The sequence below is a fragment of the Lagopus muta genome, chromosome 4 (assembly GCF_023343835.1).
Source record: "Lagopus muta isolate bLagMut1 chromosome 4, bLagMut1 primary, whole genome shotgun sequence".
Classification (NCBI taxonomy): Eukaryota; Metazoa; Chordata; class Aves; order Galliformes; family Phasianidae; genus Lagopus; species Lagopus muta.
This window is the reverse complement of record NC_064436.1, coordinates 35,444,392-35,460,069: the sequence shown is the minus strand read 5'-3', so window position 1 is coordinate 35,460,069 and position 15,678 is coordinate 35,444,392. Positions and strand designations below refer to the sequence as shown.

General features: G+C 40.6%; 1 protein-coding gene across 1 annotated transcript in view; it reads left to right on the top strand.

Annotated features, from left to right (window-relative positions):
• METTL14 (methyltransferase 14, N6-adenosine-methyltransferase subunit) overlaps positions 1 to 15,678 on the top strand; it is a 29,958-nt gene that overhangs the window by 9,086 nt on the left and 5,194 nt on the right. The window contains exons 5-9 of the mRNA XM_048941866.1: positions 20 to 107; positions 2,071 to 2,161; positions 3,794 to 3,935; positions 6,082 to 6,174; positions 7,426 to 7,542. Of these exons, the coding sequence (XP_048797823.1) occupies positions 20 to 107; positions 2,071 to 2,161; positions 3,794 to 3,935; positions 6,082 to 6,174; positions 7,426 to 7,542 (531 nt within the window). The remainder of the gene's footprint in view (positions 1 to 19; positions 108 to 2,070; positions 2,162 to 3,793; positions 3,936 to 6,081; positions 6,175 to 7,425; positions 7,543 to 15,678) is intronic.

The window sequence follows — 15,678 nt, the reverse complement described above, 5'->3', positions numbered from 1 at the left end:
AACTCCTTCTTTTCCTTAGGGTACTCAGAGCTTAAATCCACACAATGATTACTGCCAGCATTTTGTGGATACAGGGCATAGACCCCAGAACTTCATCAGAGATGTTGGTATGTCATAGTTATTGACTGATGCTACTATGCCTCTTTTTTATTCATTGTCACTCCTTCCCATTTTTGATTTCTTGTAGTTACTAGATAATGTACATGTACCATAGTTTTGTCCCTCTGTGTACATACATATCAATGTATAAATTCATACAAATGACTTTTTTATCATAATCTAGGAAATAAGCATTACCAAGGGGCTATCTTGGAATTTCTTTGAAAGTATTTAACGAGGAAAAGTTTTTCAAAGCAGAGCTCTTGTTATTCCATAAAGCAGACAAGTTTAATGAGCAGACTTTGAAACTTTTGGAAATTTATAACTCCTGTAGTTCAGCCATTCCTGGGCTGCGTTACTTCCAAGAATTTGTGTAGCATGTAGAGTACAGATTATACTGAATTATTTAATGTATTAAGCAATATGGATAATATTTACTTAATAAACTTCTGACAGCTCATTAGAAGGCTCAATGTACTGGTGAGTCTAGAGGATGTCATTTATTAATTTTACGTTCATCTGGCCCTTGCTGAACTTTGAACAAAACAGGACACCTCTCTGCAACATTGTCTGAAACATTGTAGTCAGCCCATATTTTACCATATTTGTGATTGTCGGGGTGAGAATGGCATGTTGATAGGTGCCAGCCCAAAGAGGTTTTGTTTGCCTGTTGAGGCAGTGTTAGTTTCATCGTGAACACTTCCATAAAATACATTGCTGCATCTGGATGTTTAATATTAAAACTGGCTCTTTTGACTCAGTTAAGTCTTTATTTAAAAAGCATCTGGGCAACTGTTACACACTTGCAATAGTTATGTGTCATTTTTGAAAATCAGTAGGCAGAGAGTACATATCAGCCTATGTTACTTACTTTTACTTTTTATCTGTTGTTTAGCTGATGGTGACCAGTTTCCATTTCCGCTGGTCAGGAGTATTTGATTTCCACTGGCTGCAGCACTGGATATCAGATCTGTTTTTAAGATGTGAGATACTTGAGAAAAAAAAAGAATTTTTTTTTTTGTTCTCTTATGTACAAGTAACAAGATGGCAATGTTACATACTAAGAACTTTTTGTTTACCAGTGTGATGTGAGATTTGGGAGTTCACAAGTTTGAAGTGAAGGAGGAGGAAACTGTTTTTGTTTTTCTCTCTCCATTTCAAATTGTTAATAGGAATAGTTAGTAGGATCATAGAGCTTTATAAGCAAGTTGAACTGATGTGTCTTGACGACTGGGATATTTACATTTTCAGCTTATGCTGAGGCTGTTGTTCACAATAACAAATATACTGGTTTGGGTAATGTTTTTGGCAAGGAAATGCAGTATACTGAAATCGTTTTACTTGTGGTTTTTTTTTTTTTTTTTTAATATCTTTTAATATACTGCAGAAAACCTCATTAGGGTTTTCCCCTGTGCATTCTGTATGTATGAAAGGTTTGAAAATTAGCAATCATAGAGCTAAGTCTAGGAATTCAATAAATAAGTCTAGAAGTCTGATAAGTAAACATACATAGGTTGAAATCTCCATGAGTTACAGGAATTACCAAGTGGTTGTATAAGGGAGGCACATGTATGAGGGAACCAAGTACAATCCAGTTGCCGCTGTAGAAATAGTCTTCAAAGATCAAGACTACTAGGAAATAATGAGTGTTAATTGTATCTTAATATAAACTTATGGATGGAAAGAATGAGAAAATAATTTTCTCTCATCATTCTTCCTCTCATGGTTTAAATGAGAGATTGTTTTCTTCTGATAAAAGGTGTTTTGAATTCTTGATCACTCCAGAGAAGGTTAGAACACTGACACTGAATTTGATATCCTCCAGCAACATTAATCTTAATTAAGTGGGCAAAGGCAGGAGGCTTTTGTATAGTACTGCACAGAAAACTGCTTGAAGGATTTGTTTTGTTCTAACAAAAATAAAATGAGGCTAAGTATTAACGTGTTAACTTCATGTTTTCTTCTTCTTAGGCTTAGCAGATAGGTTTGAAGAATATCCAAAACTTAGAGAGCTCATCAGATTGAAGGATGAGCTGATATCTAAATCTAACACTCCTCCCATGTAAGTGTTTGTGTGGAAAACACCCTTTCTTCTCCAGTCTGGTTTGAAGTTAGCTGTCTGCTTTGCAAATTCTTATCTTTAGTGCCTGTTCATAATTTACATTTTCTATTTCTGTTTGTATATACAAATTAATCTGTGGAAACTTCAGAAGACTAAAATCAGCTTGTTTTCATTATTTTAATCTAGATATTATAGTATGTAGAAAAGACTTTCTAGAGTGTAATTATAGTATCTGAAGCTTTGTTGTTTTAAGACTGAGCTGCCAACTGGTTGGATGGCATTCATGTATTGGGAATGAAAAGATATATACCAGTGATCACAGATCTCTTCATCATGTAGTTTGCAGTAACAACACAACCTTAAAAAAAAAAAATTGCCCTCAATATAACCTTAGTTGTTCCTTTAAGCATTTCTGTGTAATATTCAGCTGTCATCTTAGTATCCCTCAATCAGACATTACCATATAGTTTAAGAGGAAAAAAGTTTTGGTTGACAGGAGGTAATTCAGAACTAATAGGACAAATCACCTCTCAGTTTTTGCTGAATGTTAGACTCAGTGTAAGTATGCAGCATGTTACAGGAGTCTGAACTTTATGCTTTTAATATATTGCAGTCCTAATCAGCACCCAGAAAAGCAGTATTAGTAAGTCCCATTAAAAACCTCAAATAAGTGATCTGAATGACTGATACACAAACTACAGAACACAACTTGCTATTTTTGAGTTTATGGGTGTTGTTTTGTTTTTGGGTTTATTGGTTGTTTTTTTCTTTTGCTTCTTAACCTTAAAGCGAAAAAGGGAATAATGAATAATCGAATGCTGCCTTCTGATAGCTCCAATTAAAGTCATGAAACAACAATCTCATCCAGATATCTTTTTGGGAAGAAGGGTGATGGTAGCCTGCTAATCAAATTTTGTAGATCTGAAGGTATTGGGGAAAAGATAGCGATACAGCAGTGACTGGTGGGAACGTGTGGATGCCAGGTGTAACAGTGGGATTGAATCTCCAACCCTCCTGCATGCATGGGATTCATGATCCTTGAGGTCCCTTCCAGCCCTGGCCATTCTGTGATTCTGTGATAAAGAGCATGTTAGGAACCTGTGCTTCTGCTATGGGTAGAGAAATATATTTTTGCTAAGTGAAAAGTAACCACATTTCCAGTACTCAGAATCTTCTGAACATAACATAAAGTAAATGACAATTCTAAAAATATGCCATTTTTGTGAAGTAATCTGGAAGTCTGTTGCTCTGTCACTGAGTGCTGGCTTCTTAAATGTTAATGTTTTCTGCTATGTAGTCCATGGTTGTACAAAATGTTCAAGGATTCTGTACTAGATACTGCTGTACAGTCTGTCTGGGCATCTGTTTCATGCTTGCTAAAGGAGAATCCTTGACGGTTTATTGAGAGAGAGGGGCTATGTTTAAAAAACCCTAATGCAGCAGCATGCACTGCAGGTTAAGCAAGAACATGTTATGTATCTTGCTTGGTTTTAGTGCATTTATGCTTTATGAACTAAATAAGAGACCTCCTCCTTCCCCCTTACCTTGCTACGCAGAAATGCTGTGTGAAGTGTAATTTTCAGAGTGTTGTTATAACTTCTTCAAGCAGTTGGTCAACTTTTGTTTAAATAGGTACTTGCAAGCAGACTTGGAAGCTTTTGATATTAGGGAACTGAAATCCAAATTTGATGTGATTCTCCTGGAGCCACCACTGGAAGAATACTATAGAGAGACTGGCATTACTGCAAATGAGAAGTGCTGGACCTGGGATGATGTAAGTATTGCAGTAAAAAAGATCTTGTGCATGTACCTAAGGAAATAGCTGGAGAAACGTAATTTGTAGCAGAAAGTATTAGAGGTGTTTAAATTAAAATTCAAAACAAAATGACAAGGTTTTTTACGAAAACTTAATGTTTTTATCATGTGTGCCTGCAGTATTTATGTTAACAGACTTCTTGTTTCCCCTTGCAAGGAATTTTGTGAATTAGAAGTACTGTTTTGTTTTTGCTGAGCCTGAACTGAAAACTGAAATGTAAAAACAGATTTTTTTTCTCCACCTCCAAATTCTGAGTTTTCTTTTTCTTTTTGATTTCGGCTGTTGAAATTCACAGTATCTAGTGTAAATATTCCCTTGTTTCTTGAAATTCTTGAAGAGACTTCTGAAGTATACTTTTTTATGCATTGGTTTTTAGTCTAAAGAGTAGGTGAGTGTATGTTGCTGACGTACCTCCTTTCTCCAGAATACTGATCAGGTATGAAACTTAGTAATCCAGTTGTAATCTTGAGAGTCCTGAAAAGAAGTTCAGTCTTACCTTTGAAGTTTGTTTAATGTATTTATATATTCCTTTGCAACTTATTTGCCTAAAAGGCTTTTTGAAGCCATGTTAATTTCCATCCCCAATTTGGGTGTAAGGAGAAATATCAATATGTAAGATGCGATCTCTTTGTCTTATTGTGCCCCAAGGAACTGAGTTCCAGAAGTTTTAAATTCTTCCTAGAGTAATGCATATACATTAATGAAGAAAATGCTTAAAGATTTGCTGACAAGTAACTGTTCCATATTGAAAAGGAAGCAATAGAGTCAGCTCTAGAAAAGCAAGATGAGGCCTAGAGGCACTGAAGTGCTAGATGTCATCAAGCACAATTGGATGACACAAAGCATGTTGACAAGCTTGAGTAGTCCTTCACTTGGATATTGAATATGAAGTCTTACTGTACAAATTCTGAGTGCTGAAAAGCTGGTCCTAGTCTGATTTGATGGTAATACAAGCAGAGCAGTGAATTGAAGAAGTTACAGCTGAAATTTTCTGTGTGCTGTGCAGTTTGGAGGAGGGGGTGTTGACTTCTTTTTAAGACTAGATTTAGTTTGTTCTGTAGGCTGAAACTTCACAAGTGAATCAGTCAAACTAAAGGTTCATATGGACAGTACAAAATTCAGTCCACCTTTAAGGAATGAATTTGAAAACAAGGGCATTGATGCCTGTGATAATAGATAAGGTAACTTGCTTGTTAAGGAATAGGTAGTTTCTCTGTTAGCCATCCTCTTATTTCATGCAAAACTGGTGCCTGACAGTGTTGAAGGAAAAATATTCTGTCCTAACAATAAAACTGGAAGTGTTGGAGTAAGGAGTCATCCTCTTAGTCAGGAATTACATCCCTTTAAAATGCTTTATACATCTTATGTATCTTCCCTGTGGCACTGAATGAAACTTGATTTGATGTGTTAGCAAGTTGCAGATGAATCTCTTCAATTCGTAATGAGTCACATATGCTTTCCATCTGAAGTTACTTAATTCTGAATGTTTCTTATTTGTCATTGCTGAACTGCTGTCCCGATAAATTAGTTTGTTTTTTTTTTCCTTGAAAGTGAAAATGGCTGGCATATCTCTTCTGCATGGTAACAGGAATTAAGCTGTGGGTGTGTTAGTTATTTTCTTGTGTTTTTTTTGTTTGTTTTTTTAGTGTGTCTTCACAAGCTTCCCAGGAGTGAGTGCAGGGCTGAAAAGAATGAGACCATTGTTGCTCTGTTTTATTAAATCCTTTTGCTACCAAAGGAATGAAGCAGTGGTTTAGGGAAAACACACAAACATTTAGAGTGTGTTATTCTTTTAAGTGTAGCATCTTCTGTATAGATAGAACTTATGCTGAGAAGAATGATTAGTCTGGTCATCAATTACACTGGAAGTGCTGGAAGTGTGCACTTGTGTAGGTTACCTTATCAGTACCTTACATGCTTTCTGGAAAACAATTTTAAGAAGACAGCCAAAATATAATGCTATCTAGACTTCCATGTTTTATTAAAGTGGTTCTTGATGGTTTTCTGTTTTAATGTTCAATACTTAACTATTTTTCCTCATACCTGTGATTAAATCACAAAAAGTAAGAAATATTTAATTCAGAAATGCTTATCGTTTTTTTAGATCATGAAACTAGAAATTGAGGAAATTGCTGCCCCAAGGTCATTTGTTTTCCTATGGTGTGGTTCAGGAGAGGGTCTGGATCTTGGCCGAGTGGTAAGAGTGTTTTAATTCAATTTATCAGGGACATATTTAAGAGTTTATTTTTATCATTCACATTCTCTTTATAGAACTCTCAGCTGTAAATGCTCAGAGATGTTTTGTTACTGTAGTAGAGTATAATTTTAAGTGGAGTAAATAAATTTAAGTAGGGGTGGCATTAAATGTTTAGATACTAATATTTTTCAGATGAGCTGCTGTGGCTATGTGAGGAAGCATTGTTCTTTCATGACTTAAAAGCTGCGTTACTGTTTTGTTCTTGATGCATGCAGGTTACCATAGGAGTGGCTTGTCATGTTTAAATCATGACATTTAAAGCATTATTTGTTTGTTAAAAATAAATCATAATAGTTTTTTGCCAGAAGTGCTAGTAGAAGGGTGCTGTTATTTCATAAAGTAGGATACAATTTTGTGTGTAGCACTGTTTATTTTCAGGCATCACTTGGAGTTTAAGTAGATTTAATAAGTCTTAGCTCTATGAAGGTCAAGTACCCTAGAAGATCTTGGAGTTATAATCTTTGTGCTTGTTTTGGAGCTGGTGGAATATGAATTTCCAATAGGCTCTTATGCTGAAACATTTTCTTAGTTTTAACAGTGCTTTCTGTTAAAACAGCCATGTGATATTGTTAAGGGACAACAAAGCAAGGTTACTAAACTGTTTGCTTTATAGTCTTATTTTGTCATTCTGAGGTTAGTTACGTTAGCTTTTTTGCATTGATTTTGATCACAGACATTCATAGCAGCCAGGCAGTTCTAGACCACAGTAGCAGCCAAATGAGCTCGAGTCCTTACTGTCCAATTTCCTTCTTTTCCATGACTATGCTAGTAGGAATTAAGGGCTAAAAAGGCATATAAGCTTTTTGTTTTGTTTTTAAATGTAAGGTAAATCAGAAAGTGATAGCAAAGGCTTTTTATCTTCTATACAGAATTTTACTTCGATGTGAGTCACTACCAGGTTCCAGTCAAGCTATTCTTTAGACTGGTTCTGGTTAAATTTTTATGTGTCACAAGGTTAAAATAGAACAAAAAAAAAAGGTGATATATAGATGAGTCAGGGTGCATGTAAAACTTTTGTTTTGACAACTTGACAAAATACAGTACAGTCATGCTAGGAAACTATTTATTTCTTCTGTAACAAATTTCTCTTCCAGGTACATTTTATGAAAAATCAAGTAACTGTATTCATTGTCAGTTTAGGTTACTTCAGTTTTTGATGTTGTATGATTGTTTTATGTCTGTTACATTTAGTGTTTACGCAAATGGGGTTACAGAAGGTGTGAAGATATTTGTTGGATAAAAACAAATAAGAATAATCCTGGAAAGACCAAGACTCTGGACCCTAAGGCTGTTTTCCAAAGAACTAAGGTAAAGATTTGGCTCAGCTTCTGCTCTCTTCCTGTCCTGGCTCTTGATGCTAACCAAAGACCTGGTGCCTTCACAGCAGTTGGTGACCCATTTTCAGAAAGGTAGATACCAGGACATCAATTCCTTTTTCACAAAGTGCATTATATGGAAATAAGCATGTTCTTAGGATGCATAGTGAATGAAGGGATGCATTCTGTTCCCTTCTTGACTTCACCCAGTGTGAAATATAGAGGTATCATCTGCATTTAACACGCTTGGTAAATTTCTGTTATCCTAAAAGTCATATGCTTAAACCTCGTTAAGTATTGAAGGCTGCTGGAGCTGGTTCATAGATAGATGGAGCAGGAATGAAATCTTGAGAGTGAATATGCAAAATGCTGCAGTCACTCCGGTCTTCAGAAAGAGCAAGAAGGAAGACCCGGGTAATTATAGACCTGTACTGGTTCCCCAGTACAAAAAAGACAGGCATCTCTTGGAAAGAGTCCAGCGGAGGGCCACGAAGATGGTGAAGGGCCTGGAGCATCTCCCCTATGAGGAAAGGCTGAGTGAACTGGGTCTGTTCAGCCTTCAGAAAAGAAGACTGAGAGGGGACCTGATCCAGGTCTATAAATATCTGAGGTGTGGGGGCCATAGTGGTGAGGCCAGTCTCTTTTCAGTGGTACGTGGAGACAGGACGAGGGGAAACGGACATAAGCTGCAGCATAGAAAGTTTTGTGCGCAACGAATGTGCGCAAGAACTTCTTTACAGTGAGGTGACGGAGCACTGGGACAGGCTGCCCAGGGAGGTGGTGGAGTCTCCTTCTCTGGAGATGTTCAAGACCTGCCTGGATGCCTACCTGTGCGACTTACTGTAGGGAGCCTGCTTTGGCAGGGGGGTTGGACTCGATGATCTCTGGAGGTCCCTTCCAACCCCTACAGTTCTGTGATTCTGTGATTGTAATGTATGTTGTTTTGTCTTCTGAGTGGTTCCAGTCATGGGTGAATAACAAATATCTAGTCTTTTAGTAATGCCTCTTGTGTAATACACAAACCTATTTCCAAATTAGACTAGTGAAATTGCTGCTAGAGGAATGTCTTTTGATTGAAAGGAAACTTGGCAGTAGAATTTGACTGAGTTTAGAGTTAAAATGTAATTCACAGCTTTAAATATTTAAATTGATGTAGTCATGAAAAATAACTCTGGAAGATCAACTGATGGTTCTGAACGCAGATGTACAGCATGAGTCAGATCAGTTAGCATCTCCTGGCTTCTGACAGTGAGTGTGTCACAGAGCTGACCAGATCAATCTACGTCCGTGACAGGAGGCAACAGGCTGCTGCCCTCCCTCCCCCACCCCAGTCCCACAGAAATGGGAAGGAAGGAAGGGAAGAGAAGAACAGCGGCAACAATCTATGGAGGAAAACTTATTTACTATAATACTGGAATACAAAATAACACAATATAATTTGTTAATTGAGGATGGTGGTCAATTGTATTTGAGGATGGTGGCCTCAATTGTAATTGAGGGTGGTGGTCAATGGCTCTATGTCCAGGTGGAGGCCGGTAACAAGTGGTGTCCCCCAAGGGTCTGTCTTGGGACCGGTGCTCTTTAACATCTTTATTAATGACATCGATGAGGGAATTGAGTGCACCCTCAGCAAGTTTGCTGACGACACCAAGCTGAGTGGTGTGGTTGATACGGTGGAAGGAAGGGATGCCATTCAGAGGGACCTCGACAGGCTGGAGGGCTGGGCTCGGGTGAACCTGATGAGGTTCAACACGGCAAAGTGCAGGGTTTTGCATTTGGGCCGGAAGAACCCCAGGCACCTGTACAGGCTGGGAGGAGTGGTCCTTGAGAGCAGCTCGGCAGAGAAGGACCTGGGGGTCCTGATGGACGAGAGACTGAATATGAGCCAGCAGTGCGCTCTGGCAGCTCGAAAGGCAAATGGGATCCTGGGCTCCATCAGGAGAGGGGTGGCCAGCAGGGACAGGGAGGTGATTGTCCCTCTCTACACGGCTCTTGTGAGGCCCCATCTGGAGTACTGTGTCCAGGTGTGGAGCCCTCAATACAAGAAAGACATTGAGATTTTGGAAAGGGTCCAGAGGAGGGCGACTAAGATGATCAAGGGGCTGGAGCACCTCCCCTATGAGGACAGGCTGAGGGAGTTGGGCTTGTTCAGCCTGGAGAAGAGAAGGCTGCGGGGTGACCTCATTGCAGCCTATCAATACCTGAAGGGAACCTACACCCAGGAGGGGAGTAAACTCTTCAAAAGGGCTAACAATAGCAGGACTAGGGGAAATGGTTTTAAGTTGAAGGAGGGAAGATTTAGGTTGGATGTTAGGGGGAAGTTCTTTACTAGGAGAGTGGTTAGGCCCTGGAACGGGCTGCCCAGGGAGGTTGTGGATGCCCCGTCCTTGGACGTGTTTAAGGCCAGGTTGGACGGGGTCCTGGGCAACCTGATCTGAATGTGTATGTTTGGTGGCCCTGCTAGGCAGGGGGGTTGGAACTACATGATCCTTGGGGTCCCTTCCAACCCGGGTGATTCTGTGATTCTGTGATAATACAGTTTAATTGAAATTGAGATTAATAAATCAGACAAAATGAGAGAGAGAGTTCCCGGGACCGAGTCAAACCTGAAAAGCTTGGAACGGCCAGGAAAGCACCTCCAGCACCCACTGCCAGGCAGCAAGAAGAGCGCCCCCCCCACCCGGAAGGGCCAGATCCCGTGACTGCTGTAATGTACAGGGATAGGTACTTGGGATTGGGGCAGTGACACTTCAATGTCCCGTACACTACATGATGTTTTGATGTGGAATACTGAACCCCCCAAAAAACCCATAAAACATGGAACCATGTCAGAGTGTCCCGCACTAGTGGCAGAGTTAGTCAGCTTAGTTTTAGCTCAGCAGTTTTATAGGTACGTGCTGTAGAGTTTCTTATTGGAAGAGATGCAGAGGGGGGAAAAAAAAAAGTATGCTGATTTAAGAGACTGGAATGTATCTTACTCAAGACCTTAGAAAAAAGCTAGTAGGATTAGTAAGTAATTATTCTGTGTATGTCTGGATGCAACTGTGGCAGCATTACTGAAGATAGAGTTGACTGATAAAGTGTCATTAACCTCAGGCTCATTCTATGTTCATTAATCATTCATTACTGCTAAATGGGGAGAGGTACCTGGAATTGGGGATTCTCCTCTCCCTTCAGTGGCCTCTGCAACTTGTCGTGTGGGGCTCCACACAGCAGATTTCCATCTGCGATGCTTTCCCACAATACGACACGATCCATCTGTGAACAGGGCATACTTCTTTCCATTCTCTGGTAGTTCGTTGTATGGTGGGGCCTCTTTAGCACGGGATACTTCTGGTGGTGTTCCAAACTTTTTACCTTGAGGCCAGTCCATGATGACCTCTAGGATTCCTGGACAGCTGAGGTTCCCCATCCGTGCTCGTTGTGTAATCAGTGCAGTCCACTTACTCCAAGTGGCATCAGTAGCATGATGGGTGGAGGGAACCTTTCCTTTAAACATCCAGTTCAGCACTGGCAGTCGAGGTGCCAGAAGAAGCTGTGTTTCAGTATCAATTACTTCAGAAGCAGCCCGAACCCCCTCATACACAGCTAAGATCTTCTCAGTTGGAGTGTAGCCCTCTTCCGGCCCCCTGTAGGCTCGACTCCAGAATCCCAGGGGTCGGCCTCGGGTCTCTCTCAAGGCTCTTTGCCACAAACTCCAAGTGGGACCGTTTTCTCCAGCAGCAGTATAGAGGATGTTCTTTATACCCTGTCCCGTCCGTACTGGTCCTAGGGCCACGGCACGGGCTATCTCCTGTTTAATCTGTTCAAAAGCTTGCTTCTGCTCAGGGCCCCATGTAAACTCATTTCTCATTCGCGTCACATAATAAAGGGGGCTTACAATGAGGCTGTAGTTTGGAACGTGCATTCTCCAAAAGCCCACTGCACCCAGAAAAGATTGTGTCTCTCTTTTGCTACTGGGTGGAGACATAGCAGTGATTTTGTTGATCACATCTGTCGGGATGTGACGACGGCCATCTTGCCACTTTATACGTAGGAACTGAATCTCTTGGGCAGGTCCTTTCACTTCGCTTCGCTTAATAGCAAAGCCAGCACTCAGAAGAATTTGGATTATTCGCTCTCCTTTTGTGAAGACTTCTTCTGCTGTATCGCCCCACACAATGTCATCAATGTACTGCAGGTGCTCAGGAGCACTGCCCTGTTCCAATACAGTTTGGATCAACCCATGGCAAATGGTCGGGCTGTGTTTCCACCCCTGGGGCGAACGGTTCCAGGTATACTGAATGCCCCTCCATGTGAAAGCAAACTGTGGCTTACATTCTTTGGCCAAAGGAATGGAAAAGAAGGCATTAGCAATGTCAATGGTGGCATACCATTTGGCTGCTTTTGACTCCAGTTCATACTGGAGTTCTAACATGTCCGGCACAGCAGCACTCAGTGGGGGTGTGACTTCATTCAGGCCACAGTAGTCCACCGTCAGCCTCCATTCTCCACTGGCTTTACACACTGGCCATATGGGGCTGTTAAAAGGCGAGTGAGTTTTGCTGATCACTCCCTGGCTCAAATACTGGCTTAGTTTCTCAGGATCCCACAGGTGTTCAAGAGTAAAGTCCCATGATACTGTGGGTCCCCGTGCTTCTAAGACCTTTCCTAAACCTCTCCATATTCCCTGCCAGTCATCATTCTCTGGTTTTGGAGGAGACTTCTTCCTCTTATTATTCACAATTATGAACACAATCAGAGAACTTAATGACACGCACACCAACATGAGTATTAATTCAAGATTTGAAAAATGTTTGACAAACCAAGAAGAAAACCTGGAGACTGGTCTGAACATAGTGTTGTTTGTAAAATTAGCTATTCCATTTGGGATGTAGTTGTTTGTGAAATTAGCCATTCCTTCTAGGATGTAAATGTCAAAATTCAAATCATATCACATTGCATATAAATAAAATATAGGTGTCTCCATCAGTGGCCATTAGGTAGTTATATATGAATGCAATTCCACAACACACAAGTGTGAGATGGATTATTGGCCAGTAGGTTGTGAATAACACCATTGCTTTTAATCCTTCACCCAGCACCCCCATGATAATGAGTGGGTTCATTGCTGGTGCCTGCTAAAAAGGGGTTAATGAATTGAAGCTAACAAGAGGAGGGCAAAAAAAAAAAAAAAAGAAAAAAAAAAAAGCACTACTCAGACTGAGTATGCTCAAAGTTTACAAATATTCCAGAACACTGGCAGTACGCCTAATCTTTCAAGGTCAGGTTTTCCAGCACAGAAACCTAACTACTGATAATGCTCCCTAACGAAGCTCTCTAAGAGCAGAGAGAAAAAGAGATTCGTTCTAAAAGCTAAAAAGCAGTTATGCCCGCATTCTCCACCAAAATCTGTCACAGAGCTGACTAGATCAATCTACGTCCGTGACAGGAGGCAACAGGCCACTGCCCTCCCTCCCCCACCCCAGTCCCACAGAGATGGGAAGGAAGGAAGGAAGGAAGGGAGGAGAAGAACAGCGGCAACAATCTATGGAGGAAAACTTATTTACTATAATACTGGAATACAAAATAACACAATATAATACAGTTTAATTGAAATTGAGATTAATAAATCAGACAAAATGAGAGAGAGAGTTCCCGGGACCGAGTCAAACCTGAAAAGCTTGGAACGGCCAGGAAAGCACCCTCCAGCACCCACTGCAAGGCAGCAAGAGAGCGCCCCCCCCACCCGGAAGGGCCAGATCCTGTGACTGCTGTAATGTACAGGGATAGGTAGCTGGGATTGGGGCATTAGCACTTTAATGCCCCGTACACTACATGATGTTTTGATGTGGAATACTGAACCCCCCCAAAAACACCATAAAACATGGAACCATGTCAGAGTGTCCCACACTAGTGACAGAGTTAGTCAGCTTAGTTTTAGCTCAGCAGTTTTATAGGTACGTGCTGTAGAGTTTCTTATTGGAAGAGATGCAGAGGGGGGAAAAAAAAAAGTATGCTGATTTAAGAGACTGGAATGTATCTTACTCAAGACCTTAGAAAAAAGCTAGTAGGATTAGTAAGTAATTATTCTGTGTATGTCTGGATGCAACTGTGGCAGCATTACTGAAGATAGAGTTGGCTGATAAAGTGTCATTAACCTCAGGCTCGTTCTATGTTCATTAATCATTCATTAGTGCTAAACAGCCTCAACTCTCCGATTTGCAAGTTTTTTGGACTATAAGCTTCTATTTAAGATATCTTCAGTTTTTCTTTGGCTTGCATTTGTATTAATCTAAAGCTTGTTTGAAAGTATGATGTATTAGCTATAAACATTTTTAAGTGTGAGTACTGCATGTTTATTGTGCATAGTATTGCAAATATGTGCAGCTCGCCCATGAGGGAGAGGCTAAAACTGATACAGGAGGATTTAGACTCCATTTAGGCACTGCATTTGTTAACAGGAGAATAGATTCTGTTGTTAGGATTTTTCTGTTCATTGGAAGGTTGGGTTGAAGTCATGATGTAATAAATATAAAAATTGAACTAGCTTGATTTGACTAAATGAATAGCTCTGTTGTGCAGGATGGATTTCCAACAGTTACAATATCAACTCCTATCTATTTGGGTTTAGATTAGGCATCTCCATAGATGGAGGCTTTATGCCATGTCACCTTTTATAGAATCTAAGGTACTAATGAGTAGCAATTCATATGTTATAAAAATAAGACTTTGGATAATTCTAAAGGCTACATCTGTGAGGCTCTGCTTAATGGGTATCATATCCTGCTTTTCTGTTTAGTTACATTCAAGGTCCAGACACCACCTAGCATCCACACAGTTTGATCAGCTGCATGTATTTGATGGGTCACCTGTTCTTCCTTTCATATTTATTGCTAACTCTTAAAAACCCTTCCTGAAAGTCTGGAAATGATCACACATTATTGTCTGCAACTTTTTTATGGTCATATGGAGACACTTAGTAAATCAGTGTTTTATGATATCAGGGGAAAATAGTTTGTTTGAGCTTAGTATTCCTATAAACAGTACCTGGAAATGAACATGTAGAGCCTGCATTTTTGTCCTGTACCAGTTGAGGTGCTGTTCCTAGTACCTCAAAGAAAGAAAGAACCAGTTGAGGTTCTTTCTTATTCATAAATCCTACAAACTAGTCAGTCCCACAGATCTTTCATGTCTTAGAAGAAAGGAAAGCAGTGCTTGTTACACTTCGCAAACATTTTTTTTAATGCTGACAGGATTTACTGAGACTGTTTAGATAGTTTGATAGTGGTTTTACGTTTTTTGATGCAGTGTCTTCTAGATAGGTATCACAGAATTGCTGGGGCTGGAAGGGGCCTCTGGAGATCATCGAATCCAACTGCTCTGCAAAGCAGGCTCCCTGCAGCAGGTTGCAGAGGTAGACATCCAGGTGGGTGTTGGAACGTCTCCAGAGAAGGAGAATCCACAACTTCCCTGGGCAGCCTGTTCCAGGGCTCTGTCACCTTTATTGTGGGGAGGTTCTCACATACGTCTGTGTGGAACTTCCTGTGCTTCAGTTTGTGGCCATTTCCCCTTGTCTTTTCAGTGGTGTGTAGGGATAGGACTCTGGCCTTGTCCCTTTCCCTCCCACACCTTAGGTATTTATAGACATTGATCAGATCCTCCAGATCCCCTCTGACTCGTCTTCTCTCAAGGCTGAACAGACCCAGTTCGCTCAGGCTTTTCTCATAGGGGAGATGCTCCAGGCCCTTTATTATCTTTGTGCCCCTCCCCTGGACTCTATAGAAGATCCCTGTCTTTTGTGTACTGGGGAGCCCAGTACTGGGCACAGTACTCCAGGTGAGGTCTGACCAGGGCAGAGCAGAGGGGAGGGAAGGATCACTTCCCTTAATCTTGAGCACTGAAACAACTTTCAAAATTTACGGTCTGCAAAAATTAGATCTGATTTTCACTGTTACATGACTGGGAGCTTTGAAAATTATTTGTATGAATTAAGTTAGGATCGGAATGCTGATGAAATGAACTGTTCCCTCACTCTTACCTTTACCACACATACTGTTCAAGACCTGCCTGGATGCCTACCTGTGCGACCTGCTGTAGGGAACCTGCTTTGGCAGGGGGTTGGACTTGATGATCTCTGGAGGTCCCT